This window comes from Gossypium hirsutum, chromosome A12 (genome assembly GCF_007990345.1).
Source record: "Gossypium hirsutum isolate 1008001.06 chromosome A12, Gossypium_hirsutum_v2.1, whole genome shotgun sequence".
NCBI lineage: Eukaryota > Viridiplantae > Streptophyta > Magnoliopsida > Malvales > Malvaceae > Gossypium > Gossypium hirsutum.
The window spans coordinates 109,407,116-109,430,819 of NC_053435.1; the positions used below are offsets into that span (position 1 = coordinate 109,407,116).

Genomic DNA, 23,704 nt, shown 5'->3' on the forward strand with positions numbered 1-23,704 from the left:
ATTAAGCAACAAACCATAATATTCATACATTAATCCATCAACATATTTAATTTCATAACAAAATATAAATTGTAAGCTAAATTAAATTTTAAACATTTAAAAAGAAAGTATCTTAAAAAGCTACCGAAGACATAGCAAACGTAGAAGAAAAAAATCATGTGTTTGTTTGTAAGATTATTTCAACCTCCAAAACCAAAACAAGTGTCTATATGTGAATGTAATATATTTATATTATTTTTACTTTTCAAATATAAAAGTGAAGATTTATATTATTTTACTTTTTCAAAAAGTTATAAATTTTATAACAGTTTTAAAAAAATAAATATATTATATTTTAACTATGCTAGATACAAGATAATAAATTAGTTATATTGCACGAGATAATAAACTAGTTATTTAACTATGCTAGATACAAGATCAAACTTGTCACATGTCTTTAAGTAATACTAAAAAAACACACATCATTTACAAAAAGTCACTAAGGTTGATTGTTTCGAAGGAAAGGGTGTGATAGCAACCTGCCTGGGCCTGCTGTTTTTCTGCCTCAATAGCTTGTTTCTGCAATAAAACAAAGCAAAAACAAAAAAGATAAATACAAATGTAAGAAAGAATGTAAGAAAGAAATTACAGAAACAAATGTAAGAAATAATGGCTATGCATAATATTACATTACATAAATTATATGCAAATAATATAAATACAGAACCTGTGGCAGCATGCATGAAAGTAGGAAAATGTAGTGTTTTGTTTGCATGTAGCAGAGTAAAGAAATAATGAACCCATAAAGTTGAACCAGCATGCATGAAAGAAGCAGAAAAATATACTTGCATGTGATCTCATAAAAAATATACTGCAAATTACATATAGTCTTTTTCATTGATCATATCGATATTAAATTAAAATTTTAAAATTAAATTTTTAACTAAATTACACTAATCACTTTAAAATGGTTGTGACTTAATTATTATAGCATTAAACCAATTAAATTAAGATTAAACATTATAAATAACATTAAATTAAAAAGATTATTAACAATAATAAGTAAAAAGCATGTCGCGAGATTGGAGCATTAGATTAACAATTCTTCAAAGAAAGTAGAGATGGAAAAAATCAATGAGTTGATTTTCATTATCATATGTTATTTATTTAGTTGACTAATACTAAATTTATTTCAAACCATACTGACTCTTGTTTAGTAAAATTCTTCAATCAATCACTGCTAATTCTTTTTTTAGAAAATTATTTGTGTGGTTTAAGAAATTTTGAGGGTAGAAGTGAATGGTCTCACTCCAAATCCATTGCGGTTAATTGTTTAAAAAAGAAATACTGGCATTCTTTTCCTTCCCTTAACAGAAATTAGAATTTTGTTTATTTTCGAGAGCAAGTTTGGCTCTTCAGTTCAGATGTATTATCCAAGTTAAATGAAAATTCAATTTTAACAAATTGGAAATAAACTAGTAATTTTAGAAGACCTAACCTATATCCTTCCAATTTCTACTTGATGCCTTCGATACACCAGAATATATGAGAAAAACATGAAAATACATAAATATCTAAATTTATAGGGCAACTGAAGCACAGGTGAAATAGCAAGTCTAATGTTAAGATTGGAAGGGTTATTCTACACCCATTCCCCTTCTTTCAACCCCAAGTCTTAACAAATATTAAGGTTAGGTTATGGATACCGGGGGGGGGAAGTAAAACAAAATCATTATTCATACACTACTGTACTGGGATATCAGAGAAAGAAAAAATAAAACAAACTTATATTTACAGCAACTTCAATAGATGAAACTTATATTTACAGTAAATATCAGAGAAATAAAAAATAAAGCAAACTAACCTTTGATTTTGGAAAGAAAAATGACTGGAGGTGGACCGGTGGTGGAGGACTGCTGCCGGAGTTGAAGGTGAAAGTTGAGAAAAAAAAATGGAGGGCTAGGGATTTGAGGAAGAGGGAAATAGGGGAATGGCTTGGGAAAAGTGACAAGTTGGGAGTTACGGGGACGGGAAAAGAAATGTGTTTAAAAAAAATTTAAATTTTTTTTAAAAAAATATATAATATATTCGGGCCGGGCCGGGCCCGAGCCTAAAAAATTTTGCCCGAGGCCCGGCCCATTTTTTAAACAAGCTTCGTTTTTTGCCCAAGCCCATATTTCGGGCCTATATTTTTACCCAAACCCTCCCATATTTCGGGCGGGTCGTCGGGTCGGGCCGGGCTGCCCGACCCATGAACACCTCTATTTTAGATGAACTAATATGATTAAAAATTTCACGAGCTTACTAAGCATTCATCGCTTACGTATTTATTTTTATTTACCCTACAGATTATAGAAAGCTCGATTTGGTTGGAAGCTTGCCAGAGATATATCACACTATCCATTGGTTTTATCAGTAATTTTGGATGATTTGATTTTTGGTTATAATGGCATGTATAAGTTAATTTGGCCAACATTGGCTCATAAATGTTTTAATTTGGTTAGTTTCAAATATGAATGCTACATGAAATGAAATGTCTGAAAATAAATTTTTAAATTTCGGTAATGCTCCGTAACCCTGTTTCGGCAACGAATTCGGGTTAAGGGTGTTACAGCGTGAGTCGTTTAAACCCGATCACTTCTTCCTTGATTTGTTCTCGGAGATCCGAATACAGCACGACCGACTCATTTCTCCAACTGTCAGCAAACACGACTCCAACCCAACGTGTACTTTTTAACTTGAAATTGAGTTAACTTTAAGGGATGAGTTGTTAATCCCGATATTTAAGAAAAATATGAATATCGATTGGAAGGATTTTTAGTATGGACACGTATCTCACTATTCTCGATCGAAAATAACACCAGCCTAATGTCACGGACTTGGAGTTTTCCCACATATCCGTGCGGCCTAAGGCAGTTTCTTGGCTTAAAAACGCCTAAGTCAGCCTAACTTCCACCAATAATGGATTCAACCGTAAAAACACCTAAGTCAGCTCAACTCGCAACAATAAAGGATTCAACAGAATTCCCTTAAAGTTTCCACGAAGAACAGCGGAAGAACGAATTAAGAACGATCTTTGAAAGATGAACAAAAGCAAGAACACTTGAGAGAAAAGTTTGAGTAAATGCTCTCAATTCTTATTCACAAAGAATAATGAAACAATTCAGGAGTCAGTACAAATGAGGGGGAGGCTCTCTATTTATAGTTGAGCTCCCCCAAAACCGATGGCTACAATTAAAAGTTGTATTCAATTAGGACTCTAACTTTACAGAATTAGAAGCTGTGTACAATTAGAACTTCTAAGACTACTTAGTCCTATCTTCATTATCGGGCCCATCAGGCTTCAACGTGACAGGCCTGTCCAACAGCTCTTTGAATCGGGCCAGTTCTCGTAGGCCAAATGATCCCCATCTGAGCAACAGACTTCCATTGGATGCATTTGGTGCGCTTGTCACGGGCTTTGAATTGCGGTCCGTGACACTAAAGCTAAGATGGAATTTAGTGAAACATGGATTTAATCATGCTTCATAGATTTCGAAATGTGATTTGATGATAATGGAAGAAATTGGGAAAGGAAAGGGTTTGAAAGACAATTAGACAAATTTTGGTAAAGGATAAAGAAATGGAAATGAAAGTAGCAGTATGCTACTGACGCATCGAATTGGAAGGAAAAAAACAAGTAATTCTTATTTAATTCCAAATGAATTCCAATGTAAAATATAACGTATCTTTCCAAAGTACTTTAAAGCTCTATTTATATACACGATATTTACTAAATTTGACTTTAATCACTTCAACATATAATTAAAATTAAATAAAAAATAAAATTAGATTTTTTCTAATTTTGGTTTTTACGAAGTCAAAAGAATCTGATGAGTCATTGGCTTTTTTTGCATTTTTTATTCGGCCTCACTTTATTGACTGTGTTTCAATTTGATCATTTTTCTGCTCGTTTTTTACTTATAGCATCCCAATTGTATCATTGACAAGATTAAACCATAAAAGTACTAATTCAATAGGGATCAATTCAAAAATTAACCGAATTAAACATAAAATCATGCAAATTAACATGTTATCAAGTAGATGAATTTGAAATGTGCAAGTCCTCCAATGGTCTTATTTGTTAAACTTTAATATTTGTGTTAATTTTATATACTTTGTTATCTTTGATTGAATATCATGTTTTTATGAGAATTTGATATTAGAAATAGATGTAAGTGGATGATATGTAAAATGAAGTGGCGGTTATGACATCTGAATATATATTTAGGTAATGATATAAAAAAATAAATAAAAATAAAGCGTGGAACTTGTAAGAAAATGGAGACGACGTCACGATGACAAGTTCACCATGTCACAACGTGGAAACCCCAACGTCGCGACGACAATTCAGAAAATTTTATGAACTTTACAGTTTGACCTTTGATCAATTGTGGATGTTATAATGAGCTCCTTTAACTTATAATTAGTTCTATCATAAATTCAGTTATTACTGAAATGAGTTAATGATCTATATTAATTAAATAATATGATAAATTGATCTGAAATTTTTAGTAGTTGCTTCGGCAACGAATGTGACATCCTAATGCCTTGACTCGACGATCGGGTCGAGTATGGGGGTATTACACAATGACTTACTGTAAATTTGATTTCAAATGTGTTTTTGTTAAATGATTTTATTTATTCATAGCGAATTTTTGATGTTTGCAATTATATGCTTTCACTTTGATTCATAGCTTTGCAAGTATGCATGTTATTTTTTAAGCTTTTAATTGTATGCTTAATACAATATCAAAATAGTCATTGAATCTTGATAAAAGGCAAGTTTAGAAAGAATGTATTCTCCTATTATGTTGTTCAAATAGTTTATCAGATTTGTAGCATTTATAATGGGATCAAACTTGAAAATCTTATAAGTGGAACCATAGCTTCTAAAAAAAAGGATTTCAAATGAATTTTCAGAATCTTGTGATTTTATTTGTTCCATGATTTTCAGAATCTTGTGTTTGATCATTGGATATTTTGGTTTGAAGTATTGAATATAACCTTTCATGGTTGAACTTGATTAGCAGTTTTAATATCTTGTTGTGCTATCATTTCGCTTGTTGTAACAATGTGGTAAACATATCTTTGTTAGATATCGGTTGTTCCTAAGTTGTTATTTCTGTTGCTTAATTCTTTTTACCATTTTATGATTTTTTTAATTGAATGATTTGCTATCATTCTTGTTAAAATTTAGGGTGATGTTTCATGCAATAGTGTTGGATGCAGGACAATTTGGGAAGAGGTATGGCATGGCTCAGTGCACTAAGGGTATAAGTAGAACTGACCGCAATAATTTCTTGGATACTCAGCTAATGACATTTAGAACCACAATTGGAAATAAATAAGAGAGGATGATAGGTGTATGGATCAAGTTGCAGTATGTGGTACCATGATTACCAATTCTATTCAAACTTTTCCATATCTGCAAATGATGGTGAGTTGCCGTTGACTTCAACCATTGTTATGTTCGTTTCAAGTGTCCACCGCATAACTTTTATTAACTACTACAATCCTTAAGATTATTTTGATACAAATGATATTGAACCCTTTCTGTAATGCTAAAATAGGTGCTAAGAGATTGTCCTTGCAAAGAGTTACAACTGGCAAAACAATGGTAGTCTTAGTGTTTATATTTTTGTCATAATCATTCATCGGCTATTCAATCATGTTGAGGTCAAAACTATGTTCGGTAGCCAACATGGTTATTTCGACTAATGCAAAAGGGTCCACTAAAACCACATACACATATTCTTGTATAATCTATTTTCTTAGATAAGAGAATTGCTTTTTGTAATTGATTTTTTCCTCTTTAAATATTTTCTTTGGCACTTGTTCTTAATATTTACTTTGATGTATTTATTTATAAATAAATCATTGCAATATATGCAAAAACAATATAAAATATAAATTTAATAGATATAATATAAACTCAATTAAACATGAAATGACAATGAATTCTTAAATATATGTTCATTTCATTTAAAACAGTTTTTTATGAAATATTTTCTAAATATTTACCAAGCAACCGAAAATATTTTACACAGATTTATCTAAATATAAAAAATATTAACTTTTCCAGATAAGTAAGCCATTTTCCGAAAATCATTTTCAGTCAAATAAATGGACCTACATATAACCAATTATGTTTAAATTCTTTTTCACTAACTATAAAAAATAATAAAATGATCATTCAACTAATCACATTTATCTTTTTTTTTCCAATTCTATTAACTTACTTTAACTTTACCATAGAAAGACTAGGTGTCAGTTCAAATTTTAATATACTAAATATTTTAATCCTTAAATCTTATATATGGTATCAATTTAATTATGGTTTTAAAAAAATTAATCTTGATTGTCTCAAAATTGACCCTAATTTAAAAAATTAAAATATATATAATACATAAATATTTTTAATATATAAAAAAATTGAAATATATAAATTTTTAATTTTTTTATCTTTTCTCACCTCTACTACCACGATGCCTAACAAACCACGTTAGAACAACCTACTCATCAAATTATAATAAATTAATAACATTAGTGACAAAATAGTAACAATTGAAAGGATTATCAACTTATAAACTTAAATATAAGCGACTATTTTTGTAATTTAACCAAAAGGAAAAAATAAAAATAAAAGAATTCGAGTTTTAAACCCATGCGTGATTGCTAGGTATAGGTGTAATCCTGAGTCCAAATTTGAGGTTTAATTGAAGTTGGGCAGAGGGCAGAGCAAGCAACCTCCGACACCGATCGAGGGTGAGAACGAGAGGTAAGAAGATGGGATGGGGAAGCAAAGCGGGGGATTGGGCGTTCAAAGGGCTCACAGCTGGTCTGGGGTTGGCCACCATTTACCTAACTGCCACTTTCTCTGTTAATGTTTACCGAGGCCTCGCCTGGCACAACTCTCAATCCGTAATCTCTTGTACTCCCTTTTTTGTGTTTTTTGGAGCATTTCATCAATCCCTTTTCGTTTGTTACTATTTTGATATTGGGTTATCATCTTTTTATGCTCTGAATGAATGGTTCAATGGAAAATTACACTTCTTTTATCATGCTCGGTCATTAACTTCAGGTTTGATGCGAAATTCATGGGGCGTGTTTTGTAGGATGTAGCATTAGTTCATGGTTTACAGTAGTAATACTTTTCTTGGCTGCTGCTTTACAGTTTATTAGGATGGCCTGCGTATTTCAAATTGCTTTCTTCTCGAAATCACTAATATCACCTTAATAAATTCTGATTCTTTATTAAACTCGATTCTCTTAAAGGATCTGATTCAGTATTCTAAAGCTAGTTTTCATTATTAGGTTATATGCCTTTCTTTTGTTGTAACTTGTAAGAACTAGTATTAATACGTAAAACAAAATTCTTGTTGTTTAGTTACTTTACCTTTTATTTTAGAGGCATTCCCACCTAGTAATTTTTATAATAAATGTCTTTAGGAAAATGAAAAGAAAAACGATGTAAGATAACATGTTTTTGCCCAATCCATATACATAACTCTGAAATTCCCCCGAAGTTTTGATACCTTCCAAGTTCCAAATGAGCAGAGCCTTGCCTGCTAGGAATAATCTGGAAAATATGCGTGAAAGGAAAAGAAGAGTACAGAGAAGAGAAGAAAAATGAGAGAGAAATTTCTAACCAAATCTGGTATTGTATTGTGGAATATTCTCAAGAGTGTTTGATATCATTCTTTCATTCTGATATATTTAGACATAGTGCATACTTACCGAGATAACCAAAGACTAAATACTATAACTACTAATTTGTTCAAATCTCAGCTGAATTGGCCAGCATAAGCCGTACTTGTAATTGGGTAAGTAACAACTACCTTCCCCTTCAGTGCATCCTAGTCCTCAAGGAAGAAAAACAGGAAATTTGTGCTGACGCATGAAAATAACTCAACAGTTCACGTCTTAGCTGTTTATCCACCAATAACTAGATTTTCTCTCCTCTTAAGTTGATTATCGTGCCAACTATGCTTAGAGGAGGCAACACCAGAAGATTTCTAGAGTTTATGTATGAGATGTACTAAAATTGGATCAAAGTTCCAAGAACGTTTGAACCTTTCTAGTAGGCTGTTTGTCACCACTAAAATAGCCTGCACTTGTGTACCTAGAACCCTCAATAACACATCCACCATAGTGTTGGGCGAGCCTCTCCTATGTAATAGCTCAGTCATAACCATTGTACGAACTACCCACATTTGTTGAGCAGGAGTTTTAGCCTTTTGGTGCAAAAGGAATTTAAGACTTCGGTGTCTGTTTTAATTCGGAAATGCCTATCCATCAAAGTTGAGTTCCACCTCTTCACAGCCGCTAAAATGGTTAGCATTTCTTTCTCATATACTGATAAGGCTTGGTGCTTAGGACTCGATGCCTTACTGAAAAATGTTATAGGCTTTCCTCCCCAACTCAGAACAGTCCCCATTCTCGTACTACATGCATTAGCCTCTGCAGTATAGGTAGTGTTAGAGTTGGATAAGGCTAGCACCAGAGTTGTAACCATAGCTTGTTTCAACTCTTCAAAAGCTGATTGAGCCTGAATATTCCATGCAAAGCTGCCCATCTTAAGCAATTCAGTGAGCAGCTTGGTTAGAACCCTATACCACTTTATGAACCGTTAGTAATAACCAGATAAGCCTAAAAACCCTTTGAGTTCTTTCATGTTTTGAGGAATAGGCCAATCCATAACGGCAGAAATCTTTTTAGTATCCTGGACATGACCCCTTTAGAGATCACATGATCCAAGTACTCAATTTGTGTAGCTCCAACCAAATACACACTTAGATTTCTTCACATAAAGCTGATGTCAGGCTAGCATCTCAAATACTTTATACAAATGTATCATATGAGACTCCCAAGTGACCAGATAGACCAAGATATTGTCAAAAAACACCAAAAAAAATTTTCTCAAGTAAGGCTGCAATATGTTGTTCATATGAGCTTGAAAAGTGGATGGTGCATTGGTCAACCCAAATGGCTTGACTAGGAACTCTTAGTGACCATGATAAGTCCTAAATGCAATTTTATAGATGTCTTCTTCCTTCATTTTGGTCTGATGGTACCCAGATTGTAAGTCTAACTTAGAAAACCTACAAGCATTTGCAAGCTTCTCTACCAAAGACATGGGAAATTTGTCTTTAATAGTGATTTCGTTTAGTTGCCATTAGTCAATGCATAGGTGCCGAGAGCCATCTTTTTTCTTTACTAACTTCATAGGAGATGCAAAAGGACTATTGCTATCCCTTCTGATTCCTGATGTCTTAATTTCATTCATGGTTCTTTCAATTTCAGCCTTCTGAAAAATTGGACTTCTATACATTCGTATTTTGACCACTTGTGAATCATCCAACAATGGAATGTGATTATCAGAAATTCGCTTAGGTGGTTGGCCTTGTGGAGCATTAAACAGATTACCAAAGAGTATCCAAATCCCCAGAAATACTATCATTGCTGGTATCAGTGGCTGAAATGGACATGATCAGCACCTGAGATCCCTATAAATAAGAGCATTCAAGAACCCTGTCACAAGCCTAAGATATTTTATTACACTGTTTTTCTGTAACTATCTTTACTGCTCCATCTTGAATTCCCTTCAAGATAATTTGTCAAGTCCCTACTTAAAATTGCATGGCAAGAGTGTTGAAGTCCCACAATACATGACCTAATGTAAGAAGCCTATGTATTCCAAGCACCAAATGACACAACCAATCAATGGCACCACAAGAAGTCAGTAGCTTGCAAAAACCCTTGAAAAACTCCATTCCACTCCTTTGCACCCTTCCCAGGCTCTCAATACATCGTCATTAGCCACAAACACACAAGGCCATGTAGGACATATGTAGGGCAATGCAATTTCTTGACCATATTGTGATCGATGAATTTATGTATACTACCACCATTGACTAGAATAATCAGTTGTTTGTTCTTATTTTGCCCTACCAACCTCGTAGTTTGATACCCTTCGAATCCAAGTAAGGCATGGGGTTAAATGGTAACCTTATGTTCAGACCCTTCTACTCTATTTCCTAGATCCTCAATAGTGTCCTAAAATTCGAAGATTCCTCTACCTCAACTTCAGGTTCATTCGGCTCCTTAACTAGCTCATGTTATAGTTGGGACCTAACATGTTTGTGGCCTACAACATACTTACTGCCACATCACATGCACAATCCCTTCTGTCTACCCTCTCCTCTTTCCTCCCTGGTGGTTGGCTTGGTTGCCTTTGGAGGGGTGATATCATTCTTGGTATAGGTAATTTGTTAGGGCCATTGAAGTAAGGTTTAGTTTTATTCGGATATGCTGGAAACAATGTTTTGGGAGTGGGTAATAGGGGAGGCAAGGAAGATGCTGTTTAGAAGGTGTGATTTGGAGGTAGAGTAGGTTATATGATGTATGGGAGGTGCTGTCAATGGAGTTTTGTTAGGGGTAAAAGGCTTTCTAGGCAAGTTATACAATAAGCTTTCCATTTGCTTGGCCAAATCAAGGCATGGGTCGGTGTTTTGGGATAGAACAATTTTATGGATTTTGAAATCTCTGGCTTGAGGTTAACAAAAGTACTAAGGGCTTGATCATCCGATAATTGTAAAAGATTAAGTAATCCCTAAGTTCTTCATAATATTCTTCAACATACCCTGATTGTTTAAGGCTTACCAACTTAACCATTGGATCTGTGTATTCTGTCACTGCAATGAGCCTTCATCTCTACTACATACTGGCTCCGGTTAACATCACGAACATTACCCTTGGATTTCATAAATTGCTGGTGCCATTGCAAGGCTTTACCTGCCAAATGAATCATATGACTGTTTGGACTTTGTCTTGATCCGAAATTCCCACAGCTTCATAGAACTGTTCTACCTTCAAATGCCATCCCAGAAAGTCAGTTCCATCAAATCATGGTCGCTCAAACTTAGTCCATCTAGCATTGATTTTCAGAGTCTGAAAAAGTATCCATGCTTTGAGGTTCCTGGACAATAGGTGCGATTGTCACCTATGAAGATTCTAGAAGCCTGAAAGAACCAGCAATACCCTTGTCTTTTTCACGGGTTCCACTCGACTCTGCCCTTTTTGGGTATTTCAGGTCTTGTTGCGTTTCCAAAAAACAAGTGAACATTTGACTGACCATGTGACTTAATTCTGCAGTCATGGCCTCCATTCCCATTGCGTATATCAAGTCGAAGTTTATCACAGAGCTGACTCATGTTAGTACCTATCGCTGTTTCCTCCAACCTCTCAACTTCCTTTTGAAGATTAACAACATCCCTCTATAATCTGGTAGATATTTCATCTGTCATTGTTAAAACCTGGGACCTTTTGTGTCTTTGAAAACCACGATGGTACCTTCCAAATGAGCTGAGCCTTCCTGCTAAGAGTAATCTGGAAAATATGTGTGAAAGGAAAAGAAGGGTATAGAGAAGAGAAGAAAAACATGAGAGAGAGAAATGTAAAACCCATTCTGGTATTGTATGGTAGAATATTCTCAAGAGTGTCTGATATCGTTCTTTCTTTCTGATATATTTAGACGTAGTGCATGCTTACTAAAATAACCAAGACTAAACTAAATACTATAACTACTAAATTATTCAAACCTCAGCTGACTCGGGCTGCATAAGCCACACTCGTAATTGGGCCTGTAACAAGTTTTTGTTCGTTGCTACCAAAGCCTATCTACTTATGCCAGCTCATAAGGCCACTGGGAATGAGATAACAATCTTTGGGTTGTTTGGAAGTGAAAATAGTATGTTTCTACATGGTTTAGAACTTAATAGCATGGTTATTTACTGCTAAATTATCTGAAACAATTTCTGTAAGATTTTGAGCTGTTCACACGTCAAAAAGATTTTGCAAGGGCCTTCTGTTCAGCAGCTTCCAAATTATGATTGGATTGAGGTCAAATGAAAACCTTGAATTCCAGAAATTTAAGAAAGTTTTTGAAGTATTTACTATGGTTTGTGAAAACATTTGGAAAACACTAGGGAACAAAAAGAGTTCATTCAAGTTTCAATATTATATTCTTTTACAAATTCACCTAATCAGAAGTTATTTTCATGTGTGCGTGTGTCTAGGTGTATGCATGTATAAGCATATGTGCAGATTTGTTGCAAATCTTATATTATTATTTTGTTTTTTGTTTCCAACTTGACCTTCTGGCATCTTTATTCACATTAACTCAAACAGCTAGAATCGTCACCTTAAGAAATGGATGGTTAGAAAGAAAAGGATGAAGACTGAATAAAGGAGTAAAGGACAGTGTGCTTGTACCAAAAGTCTGATACGTAGTTTCCTGTCTTATGGTCATTTGCCTCATAAATTGGTGATGGCTCCTACCAACATATGATGTATTCTTTCCCGTATGTTATCAGCTCCAAGTTTCAGTTTTAACCAAATTGGTCTTAACAAAAAATTAATTTGCTTGTGAATAAGTGCATGCTATTAGTGATAATCTTTTTAGCTACCGAAACAGTGTCATGCTATCGTGCAGAACCGAAGTTCTTTAAACTGAGATCTGAATTTGACTTTGTTTGGTTGGCAGAAAATTGAGAAGCAGGGATCCAATGAACAATCCTCTTGATATAAGCTTCCTTGCTGGGAAACCCACTCTTAGATTCGTGGGAATTGTGTTGTTGACTCCTAGGAATCTCACAAAAAGTTACCCGATTTACTAGATGAGTATTGATCTCAGATCCGGATGTGAGGCCTTTTGGATTGTTTTTTGTTCTTGTTTTTGTTGTGTTAGGTTTGGAATAAATTCTGGTTTCATATTGAAAAACACCATATATAAAAAATTATGATACTGCAGTGAATACTTGGTTTGAACTTTCAGATTATTTTGAAGTGACTTGAAAAGGGCGCATAACATATTTGGCATATATATATGTATCTATTTGTTGAGATCTTAAATGAAGAAAAAAATTTAAGAATGTCATTGATTAGCTCAAATGTTTTGTTTTGATTAAAATAATGTAATTTTTAAAAATTGTTAATACAATTAAAATTTTAAAAATTATTAATACAATTAAAATTATCTATTAAATTCACATTTGTTGCAATACTTTTTTTTTGTTACATGATTATCATATGGATATTTTTAAAAAAAATTTAAATGTTGTGTAAACAAATTTAACAAAAATTTTAGTGATGTTAACCATTGGAAATTAAAGAAACTAAATTCTTAAAAATAAAAGGTTTATATGTAAAGAAAACCACTAAGAAAATGTAAAAAAAATTGATTAACCCTTATATTAAATTCGCACTCAATTAAACTTTCCATTAACGGTTTTTGTCACTAACTACATTAATAGTTAAAATAAATCAATGTACCAGTCAGATGATGTGTGGTGGTTTCTAGTTTAATCTAATATTTTTCTTATAAAAGTATTAGAAAAATCAGAAAAATTATAAAAATAAAAATATTAATATTAATATTAAAAATGATATAAACTTAAAAAAATTATAAAAACTTATAAATATTATAAAAATCTAATAAATTATAAAATTAACAAAGAAAGCAACTAGAATGAAACATGTGGCAAAGCAACATACAAGAGCAAGTAAATGTTAGCTAGCAGGTCTATTATTTAATTCAGAAGCGTCCCCTTCTAAGTCGAGCCCATGCTATTGCCGCAACTGCAGCACCTCCCAAGTGAGCTGATCCTGATATATGACTATTTCCCTACAATGCAAAATAAATAAATAAAAATAAAAATATTAGTCGGTTGGATTATATTAGAACCTTATTGTGAGATTTGGAGCTCAAATTTCATAGTTGAAGGTGAGGTAGCTCAAGATAAGGTAAGCAGCCCAATGAAAGCAGAAGTAAAAAATTACAAGGGCACTAACAATCACATTTAGTACCTTGATAAAGTCATATTGAATGTTAACTCCAACCAAAAGACAAACCATTAACTCTAATGGTTCTATACTACATTATTTTAAGCCTAGTTGCAAGTTAAGGAAGCTGATGCTATAGCGTCCAGACATCTATTTGTCACAAGAAGGAAGTAGAACATCTTAAAGGAGCAATCCTGCTGAAGCTACTGATTGGCAATGTTACACAATAACTGGCGTACCCTTAAATTTATCAAATAGCACATTAAATATCATAAAACTATTCAAAAAGCTTTTCTAAGTTATGGTCAGTGATCATGACTATCATCTAAAGCGTGCCAGATGATCTAGTACTTTTTCCTTCTCATTATCTTCCCTCTTTCTCCTTCAACATGCCTTTTAGTAAACTGGCTTTTGTTTGGTGCTGAAGAATTTACACAAACGTACATCTTTTCCACCAAGAACATGACTCGTAATAAACCAATTTAAGAAATGTATGAGAAAACGAAGAAAAACTGCTGAATGATGAGCAATATACCTCTATTATCCTCAATATATCTTTCCCAATTAGAAATATGCCCTGTAAAGAAAATAATGTATAAACAATTAAGAAAGGAGTGTAAACCTAAAATGTTACTTCATCGTTAGCACAAACTTGAAGCATGCTTACCAGTAACATGGCAGGCACTGGTATGATGAAATCAAAATAAAGAGTAGCTTTTGGGTTCAGAAATATATCAAGCAGCATTATAGCATTAACAGCTCCACTTGCCCCCTAAATGAAACAATCAGCCAGAAGTTAAACATATTCTAAGCACTGTTTGGTGCATTTGTTGCATAACAGATGCAAGCCACAGCAATAATTAGGAGGTCTAAGAACTAAAATAAGTTTCTCATTATTTGGCCTCTTCATTTGGGACAAACAAGGCAATCCATACAAATAATGGATATGATTATAGATCAACATGACATGTAACATATAAAAGGGGTAAACTAGTATGAAGGAATAAAATGAAAACCTTTTGATTGCAAAAAAAGAAAAGGGGGATGCATGAGGGTGTTGGTGGGTTTGGATAGTAGGAATGAAACCTTCAATCTCATTTCTTCGCAAATGGGAAAAGACTAACTAGTCAAGAAAACAAATGAGAAGAAAATCGGACCTACCAAAGCTCAACTAAAATGTCATTTCAAATGCTAAATAATAGAGGATATGAAAGAAAAAAAATTCTTTAATATTCAGCAGTGCATCAGATAAAGGCAAAAAGACGATACTGTTACCACTTGGTTACAGTCATTAACAGAAAAGTCCCAAAAAAGAAAAACAAAGATCGTCACAGGAGCTTCATGCACTGAAGGCTAAGAGCATACCAATCCTGGAGTCCTTGAAGGGTCCATCATCCGTGTTGCTTGTCCCTGTGGTGGATGGCTAAGAGTGAGAAAAGATCAAATCCTATATGGTTCATGAGAAGTTGAGAACATGAAGAAGTTTTCCTATGCCAAAATAGGTAAATCTTTACATATTATCAAGATACAAGTATGCTAATGAACAAGTTAAAAGATTTTATCTTGTAACATGCAGAACAGACTTCTCATGACAGACCTTACAACTATGCATTGGCATCTTTTGTGTGGTGTAGTCTAAATGGATTAAGTTGGATTTCCGGTGGTCCTATCTGAAACTTCAAGACTGTCCATCTATTGCTAGTTGGTTTTTGTGGGAAGCATAACATCATATGGCTGAGAGCTTATAGTATAGTATTTATTGTCCTGTCCACAATATGTTATTTGTTATTCATTTTTTGTTGCCCCACATTTCCTGGAAATTCTCATAAATCTGTTCTTATCGTGCCTAAACATGAGGGAGGATCGTGATGTATCCAAAATCAATTAGGTTTGGCATTTGTTATTGCCATATTACAATAGCCCATGCCAAAGAGGGTAGGAATTCAGATATTTCTTGCAGCATCATGGTACCTTAGCCAAAAATGCATGGTGCACCAAGTAAAACACTGAACCACCCATTGCCCCAGCTAGATACAACCTCAGCAAATATTCAGGTCCAAAGATTCTTCCTATCTGCACAATGCAAAGTAATAAGCAAAGAAATTAAAATGGTTGGTGATTAAAGGAGATAAATAAAGGAGCAAAGGACTAGGAAGAAAAACAATGCAGACAGAGCATACAAAAACACAAAAATCAAAATGTAGCAATCTTGGTTGTAACATGAATTAAATCCCCCAAGTCGCGAGAGTAACACGGAAATGCCATGCCATGATGCTTATGTCGTAAATTAGAAAGAAGGAAATATATTGAATTTCACACTAAAGCATTGAGATGCAACAAGTTTCAGTGTTAGACCATAAAACGATGATTCTGCTTTCCTAGTATCCAGTTTGGGCATCACAATCTCAAGGCAAAGATGCTGGATATTAGATTGGATAACTGATCCTGATTAGGTAGTCTGAAATAGTACTCACTTTAACATAAGTTTTCTCTTACAACGTAAAGGTAGAAGGACTTTCAGAGACAAATAATAATGCAGTACATTAGTCACACGAGATTAAAAAGCAGTGAGGGAAATGTTAATGTTACAAAGTATACAGCTTATTACACTGTTGGGATTGAGCCGCCACAAACCATGTTTTATAAAACGATGCAAGTTTCCAATCAATTTATAAATTCTAGAATAAATACTTAGACTCTCAATTATTTGCATACAAAGAAGTTAAAAAAGCACTAAGTATATAAGGTAGATATCATAACTTAAAGGTCGAAAAGAAGCAATTTGTAAGACCTAAAAACTAATAAGAAAAGAAGTAGCAACCAAAATAAAAGATTTCAACAATCATACATTATATCCAAAGAAATAAAGTCCAATCATGTTAGACACAATGTGCTCAATATCAATATGACTGAAAGCTGAAGTGATCAGTGTATGCAAGCGTCCACTTTTAAAATTGTCCAATGAAACCTGCCCATAACATCAAATAAGTTAGAAGGCGAAAATAAAAATAAAATAAAAGGGCAAGTAAAAGATGAACTACTGAGAATATCTAATCCTAAGCAATATCTTATCAGCAAGCATTATCCCCCAATACATGCTTACAACCAAGGGCTATCTCCCACTAAATGTGCTTAACTATTATATTAGATAAGAAAAAGAATAAAACTAACATTTAAGGACAATAGATTAAAATAGTGGTGTAATAGAAATAAGACTACTATTCAGGGCTCCTCCATTTTTGTACCTAGAAAATCGGATTTAAACTAGAAAGTATATCTACAGGAAATAGGAATTTGGAGAGTAAAATCTACCATTGACACTTTACTTTTAACAAGCAAGCCAAAAGCTAAGGACTCACCATAAAGTTATCCATCATAAATCGTCTATCTGCAATCCGCCATAATAAAAAAACTGCAACATTAGTTAAAACCAGGCCCAAAACCATATCACTTGCTGAAAACCTTTGGAACCATAATCTCCTGCAAACGAAAGAGAAGAAAGATTAGCAACATAGAACAATCAAGCAATATCCATAAGCTGGTTCAAGTTCAACTCTAACACTGCTTTCGCCATAAGCTATTATTACAAGGAGAAGCATGCTGCTTATGAATTCACAATGTAACTAAAAGTCGTCTCAAAGAAGAAAAAATAAATCGTGTTGAAAAGAACTGTTTTCTTCTGACTGGAAAATTTATCTCTTGAAAGAGCAAAAAAAAAAAAAACCACTGCTGAGTTGTTTTAACCTTAATGACAAGGAGATATTACTACAAAAAGGAAATCGCAGCGCTAAAGCAGTTGCATTGTACCATAAATTTTGTCATCCAAGAATAGAATATGAACCTAAACTCTTAACATTATGTGATTTAATAGGTCAAATTTCAACAAAGAATAGAAAAAGATGATACAATAATTTGCAAAATAAATTACCAACGGCTCTTCAGAAGACCACGATTCGGACCAAAACCAAATCTGCTTTTGGGAATCTGAGGTCTGAAAAACCGAACTCTGCAACCCAAAAGACTTTTGCTTGAAAACTTCTGATGGGTATTTGAGAAATAAAACCAAAAACGCTTTGGAAAATTTGGGTATGAGAGAAAACCCTGAGTTTCCCCAGTAAAACAAGGCTTCGATCGCCATTGGTTCGAGAATGCAGAGCTTATAAAGTGGTTTTGGGGGGTTAAGCTGGCGACGGAAGAGAAGGTTTTGTACGGAAGCGAATGGAGAAGTGAAGAACAGGAACTGGAGAGGGCTGATGATGAAGCTTGTTTCAGAGAAAGAAGCCTCTGCATCTTTCGTCTTTGACCTTTGGCTTCTGAAAATTTTGTTTTCGGTTTTGGAAAACTTCCCACCTCCAAACTCGGTTAGCTTTAAAAGGAGGAATTTTTTTTTTTCTTTTTGCTTAGTTTAGTAGCACGACACTGAGACCCAAGTAAACCAGGCGAATTGTTTGGCACCGGCATCAAGAACACACGCTATAATAGAAGACCAATACTAGCATTTCTCTAAAAACTGTAAAAATGAAATGAAATTTTTGGTTTAATTTATATATATAATATTTATTTTAGAAAAATAAAATATTTATTTTAAGCCATGGAGGATCAGAGTAAATTTTAGGGGCTTAGTAACATTTTAAAAAAGTTAGGAGTTTAATGAAAATTACTTTTAAATAAATTGAAATCTAATTAAAATTTTAAAATTTTTAAGAGCCTTTAATTAAAATTTTCAAAAGTTAAAAGATTTAGTGAGAATTTTCTAAAAACTTTAAGAGAGAAATGAATTTTCTAAAAAAATTTGGGATCTAATTAATATTTTTTTTAATTTCAAGGGAAAATAGATTTTTTTTTCCATTTCTTTTTGGGGCAAGGGCGCAAGGCCTCTGGGCTATCATAACGTCTGTCTTTGATTTTAAATATGAAGTTATAAGTAAAATTATTTACAATTAAATAATATTTAAATTGGTAATGTTTTATAAAATACATAAATTTGGATTATAATAAAAATATAAAAATATTTCAAAATATATATAAAAAATATTTTATGGTTATTTATCAATATTTTGATATATAAAATATATACATATATAATAGTAATTTTATATATAAACTATATTTTATATATTAAAATTCTATGCAAACATATACATATATATAATGTTATATATTTTAATAAATTTTAAATTAACAGTAAATTAATTTATTTGGTTACCCACTCTTATGGCTTATTTTTAGAAAAGAGAAATAATAATTCTTTGTTAATTTGGAGTGAAATTATTTTTTACAAGAGTTTTTACTAATATTTCAAATTTCAAGTTTAAACCTATACCGACTTTTATTTATTTTAAGTCTACCTATTACAATACATATATAATAATTAAGTTTTTCTCTCATGTTATTTCACTACTAATCAAATAAGTTTTTTTTTCTCATTATGTAACATCCCTCGCCCGACCTGATCGTCGAATCCGAGCTATGGGATGTCGCATCCATTGTCTATGTCATAAATACATCCAGTCATATTATAAATTCATACACATTATGATATATAATTGAAACCGAGCTTTAATCGAGCATATAAAGGCTCTTATGTGTATCTATACCCTTGGGTAAGTACCGATTCCGTTTGTAGTTTTGATGTTTAAACATTCTTCATTTAAATCTCTGATATCGATACCTGTTATATGGTACCGATACCTATTCAAAAAGTATTGATACCTATTTAAGTATACAGGTCAGGTTGTAATATAGTTTTACCATAGAGTATGAATGTACTTCGAGGATCTTACCCAAGGGATATGAGACTAAACTAAGATTAATTTCTACGCTAATAGGTCTAGTTAGCAATCTAATTAAATTATATTACAATTGATCCTAAGGTGATGATAAAAACTCATTTATAAAAATAAGAAAAACGATTGTGGTGATAGATTGCAGATTTTATCAGATCTAACGATGGAAGACTAACTCATTTTAGTATTCATAATTAACTCCTATTTAAGGTTCTATTCAATCAACTAGTCATTAACCTAGCAAGGCTTTTTGACTTTCCACTAACCTAACGAGTCAGCAAGAAATACTTATCTTTCGATGTCACAATGTAGATCAGATTGGGGTAAGGTTTTCACGGATAGACAATACTGATTTCGAATTCATTCTCGCCTATATGACTTCCTACGGTCTTCAAGCTTAGGGTTTTAAGTTCTTCTTATCCCAACCAGTTGATCCGTTAAGAAACCCTACATAGAGGTTAATTAATCCTACATCCACTCATTAATCTCCCTTATCGAATTAGTCCCCCATGGATTTAACACATGCAAAGTAATTGACAAAAAATATAAACATTATGAATAAATCAATAATAGAGATAAAAAATCCATATATAATAAAATGCGAACGGTAATCTGTTGAGAGTTGAGTGATCTACAATTTAATCCCATCGAAGAACAAAATGGAGATCTAAAAGAAAATATAAGTTATAACTGAAAGTAAAATTAAAACTAAGTCAAAGTCGTCCATAAAGTGTTTAGAAAACTCCTTCATGGTTGATAACTGCTCTACCACAGCACGATTGGGATCCAGGAAATGGGCCATTCGATTTGATTACATCTTAACCCAACAGGCTTTGGTGGCCATGCACAAGAGCACTCCATCAACCAAGATCTTCTTAACAACTTATTGTCAGAACTAGTGCATGGTGCCATTGAAGTTTGTGCTTAATTGAGGCCGACAGTTTACATTTTAGTGACCCCCGATTCTGATTTTGTGCGACCAAAGATGCGTCAATTTGGCAATTGTGTCGGTAGAATCTCAGAACTTGAATGAGAAACTAAATTTATAGAGTGTTTAAGCCAAAACTTGCTCGTCATGTATGTTTGAGTGATGTAGTTTTTGCTATGTCTTGGGGCTGGCTTTTTTTATGTTTCATTTTTAAATGTTTTATATAATTGTAGGACCAAAACCATCGGTTATTTTGAGATAATGTGTAACATCCTTATTTTACTATATTTTTATGGCCTACAATTTCACGAATGATTTTGTGAAAATTTTGTTCAAAAATTTTGACGTTTGGGCACTCAATATAGTCAAAAGGACTAAATTATAAAAAGTGCAAAAGTTGAGTTCTACATGTTAGAGGTGTCCAATTGTTATGAAATTTTAAATTAGAGGTCTTTATATGGTAATTAGACCATTGGTTAATTTATGGAAAAAATGGATATGAGATAAGTGAAATAGGAAATTTTTAAGTTAGGGGCATATTGGTAAATTGGCAATTAAAATGAATTAAAAGGGAAAAAGATGACAAATTGTGCTCATCTTCTTCATTTGGCCGAAATTAGCAAGGGAAAGCCATAATTAGGGTTTTCAAGCTTCCAAGCTCTATAATAAGTGATTCCAAGCCCCGTTTTTAATGTTCTTTACGTTTTTAGAGTCCTGATAACTTGATTTAGCTTATTCTAGCAATAATTTAACCTATGGTTTATATTTGGAAAAATACCCATAGGTGAAATGTGTTTATTTTGATGTTTTATGGTATAATATAAAGTTTTAAATTATGTTAAACAACTTTTGCTAAGCGGTTTTAAGTGAAAACGAGTAAAACGACAAAATCAGTAAAAATACCTAATGTTCATAAGTAAGTGTTAGAGTGGGAATTCGATGTTGCCATAGAAGGGTAAAATGTCCAACATGTTATAAAACATAAGAATATGGGATGAAGTTTAATTTTTGAGTTTTGGGGCAAAAGTGTAGATATGTAAAAGTTTAGAGATAAAATCATAAATTTTCCAAAGTTAAAGTCGAGGGCTGTTTTGATAAATGTGAGTATTAAATAAACTAAATTTGCTATTATAGATCAAGAAGAACGAAAATTGGGATTAGACCGAGGAAAGAAAAAAACTGAAAACTAAGTTGATAGATTTGATCATATTTTGTACTGAGGTAAGTTTATGGTAAATAAATACAATATTTCAATAATTATTATTAATGCTGCTATTTTCCAGCAGATATGTATTTATTTTATGAAACTATTTAATGTTGGCTCAAGTATGAGATGATAGAGAATTAGTGTTAAAAAGTCCTGTTGAAACATAAGGAATGTATCGGATATAAATCTCATGACATTTGGGTAAACAGATCCTATGTAAGACCATGCCTAGGACATGGCATTGGCAACATTAAGATTATGAGAGGTCCTATGTAAGACCATGTCTGGGACATGGCGTTGGCACTGAGATGAGAGGTCCCTCGTAAGACCATGTCTGGGACATGGCATGGGCACCGATATAAGAACTCCAATGTAAGACCATATCTGGGATATGGCATCGGTAGTACAATAAACATCCCATGTAAGACCATGTCTGGGACATGGCTTTGGCATGTTATTATAAAAAAAGATACCCAAGTATTCTTATTATTCCAATGTGGCTCAACGGGCTAGTAAACAAATTATGTTCCATGAAAGTTCAGGTAAAAGCATAAATAGCAAATTCAGGTGAGTTATAAGAGTCAAGAACATATTATGTTATCAAGCAGTAGTGTAGCCGAGAAGGACTACCATAGTTTTACTGTAGAGAGACTTCGCGCCCTTCTTAAGGAAAGAGGACTTTCACCCAAAGGAAATAAGGCATGTTCTTGAGAAACCTTTATTCGATGCTTTTAATTTTTAAGCACCGTGATTGATTATAGCGGTCCAAGAGCAGTGCTTGGCATTGTAGTTCATTTTAGGTGCAATACAACTACATTTGTCAAGATTATCTACTTGTTTTGGATGATAAGGCTACCTACTTGCATGATCGAATACGCTTAGCTTGTTAATGATTTGTTCTAGATCTAATGATGTGTTGAACCGTGCAGGATGAGCTGATCGCATGCTTGAAATGTGTAAATGAATCAACCGAGTAGTTGTATCAATGATTCGGCTGTCGTAGGCGATGGATGTGGCCTAAAAAGGGAAGAGGTGGATGTGTAAATGTATAGATGCTTTTATATATCTATGTAGGTGATCGGCGTGAGCATTATCAAAATTTTGTCACTGATTTTCGGGTAGTATTCATGTAATTACGTGAAATGATTTAGTAATTAAAGTAAACTATATTATGTGCATTACAAGTAAAGGCTTGCAAATAAAATACATGTTTTCTTCGTGAAGCTCTCCAATTGATTTAAAAGAATACTGTTTAAAAAATTTATTGGATAACATGTTGGGTGTTTTATTTAAAAGTTATATAGAAGTACAATTATAATAATATTAATTGCCATTTAAAAATAAATAAAATATTTCAATTGAGTTGGTATTTAGTTAATTCATTATATTTACTCAATGAAAAATTTATAATAAAAATAGACATATAAAAGCATAAATATACAAAAATAAGTATATATTTCATTCCAAATAATATAATATATTACCATTTTTTTATTAACAATCCAAAAATTTAAATTAATCTTATGTTAGAAAATGGTAATAGCTCCGATTTTGGCACCTAAAACTTTGGGTTTAAGCCACGTAATTTTCCCTAAATTGTAATGAATAAAAAATCAGACTAAAATGTCAATCAAAATTCATAATTTATAAAATTAAAATAAATTTATAATTTATATTGTAGGTTCTTTTAGGCGTATGGATAAATTTAAGTTGTTATTTTAGCTTTATCTTTTATCACTTTGATCTTCATGTTTAGATTTTTGAAATTAATTGAAGTGTTTGGTATGACAACTCTTATAATAGTTTACATGTATTTCATTGTTATTGTGGATAATTTTTAAAAGAAGTTATATAGAATTGTAAATTTTTTTAAATTTTTTATGAAGATGTAAAGTGTGATAGTAAATACCAACAAACTTC

The 23,704-nt window shown here is 32.7% G+C and overlaps 1 protein-coding gene and 2 long non-coding RNA genes across 4 annotated transcripts; 1 reads left to right on the top strand and 2 right to left on the bottom strand.

The window, feature by feature from the left end:
• Positions 1–348: 348 nt before the first annotated feature.
• LOC121211273 (uncharacterized) lies at positions 349–2,008 on the bottom strand. The gene is made up of 2 exons (XR_005906567.1): positions 1,844–2,008; positions 349–558 (listed from the first exon to the last, which is right to left on the bottom strand). It is a non-coding gene; the product is annotated as an uncharacterized lncRNA (long non-coding RNA).
• Positions 2,009–6,574: 4,566 nt separating this feature from the next.
• Positions 6,575–12,836, top strand: LOC107941547 (uncharacterized). The gene is made up of 2 exons (XR_001695659.2): positions 6,575–6,942; positions 12,566–12,836. It is a non-coding gene; the product is annotated as an uncharacterized lncRNA (long non-coding RNA).
• Positions 12,837–13,483: 647 nt separating this feature from the next.
• LOC107941548 (RHOMBOID-like protein 12, mitochondrial) lies at positions 13,484–18,383 on the bottom strand. 2 transcript variants are annotated; one of them, XM_041083884.1, is made up of 8 exons: positions 17,792–18,383; positions 17,223–17,343; positions 16,712–16,831; positions 15,835–15,936; positions 15,229–15,273; positions 14,531–14,635; positions 14,399–14,440; positions 13,484–13,705 (listed from the first exon to the last, which is right to left on the bottom strand). In XM_041083884.1, exons 1-8 carry the CDS (start codon positions 18,151–18,153, stop codon positions 13,616–13,618), a joined length of 987 nt encoding a protein of 328 aa, XP_040939818.1. In that variant the 5' UTR covers positions 18,154–18,383; the 3' UTR covers positions 13,484–13,615. The 2 variants fall into 2 exon arrangements, 1 of the variants encoding a protein (XP_040939818.1); XR_005906568.1 differs by lacking the exon at positions 13,484–13,705 and adding an exon at positions 14,880–14,986 and having other exon boundaries at positions 14,398–14,440; positions 17,792–18,377.
• Between the last annotated feature and the right edge of the window lie 5,321 nt (positions 18,384–23,704).

What these genes read in the sequence shown, in the direction of transcription:
- LOC107941548 (XM_041083884.1), bottom strand. Translation starts at nt 18,153, where the DNA reads ATGCAGAGGCTTCTTTCTCTGAAACAAGCTTCATCATCAGCCCTCTCC. An exon ending in GGTCTTCTGAAGAGCCGTTG is followed by an intron (nt 17,344 to 17,791) that starts GTAATTTATTTT and finishes TTTCGTTTGCAG; the next exon opens with GAGATTATGGTTCCAAAGGT. An exon ending in TTATGATGGATAACTTTATG is followed by an intron (nt 16,832 to 17,222) that starts GTGAGTCCTTAG and finishes TGTTATGGGCAG; the next exon opens with GTTTCATTGGACAATTTTAA.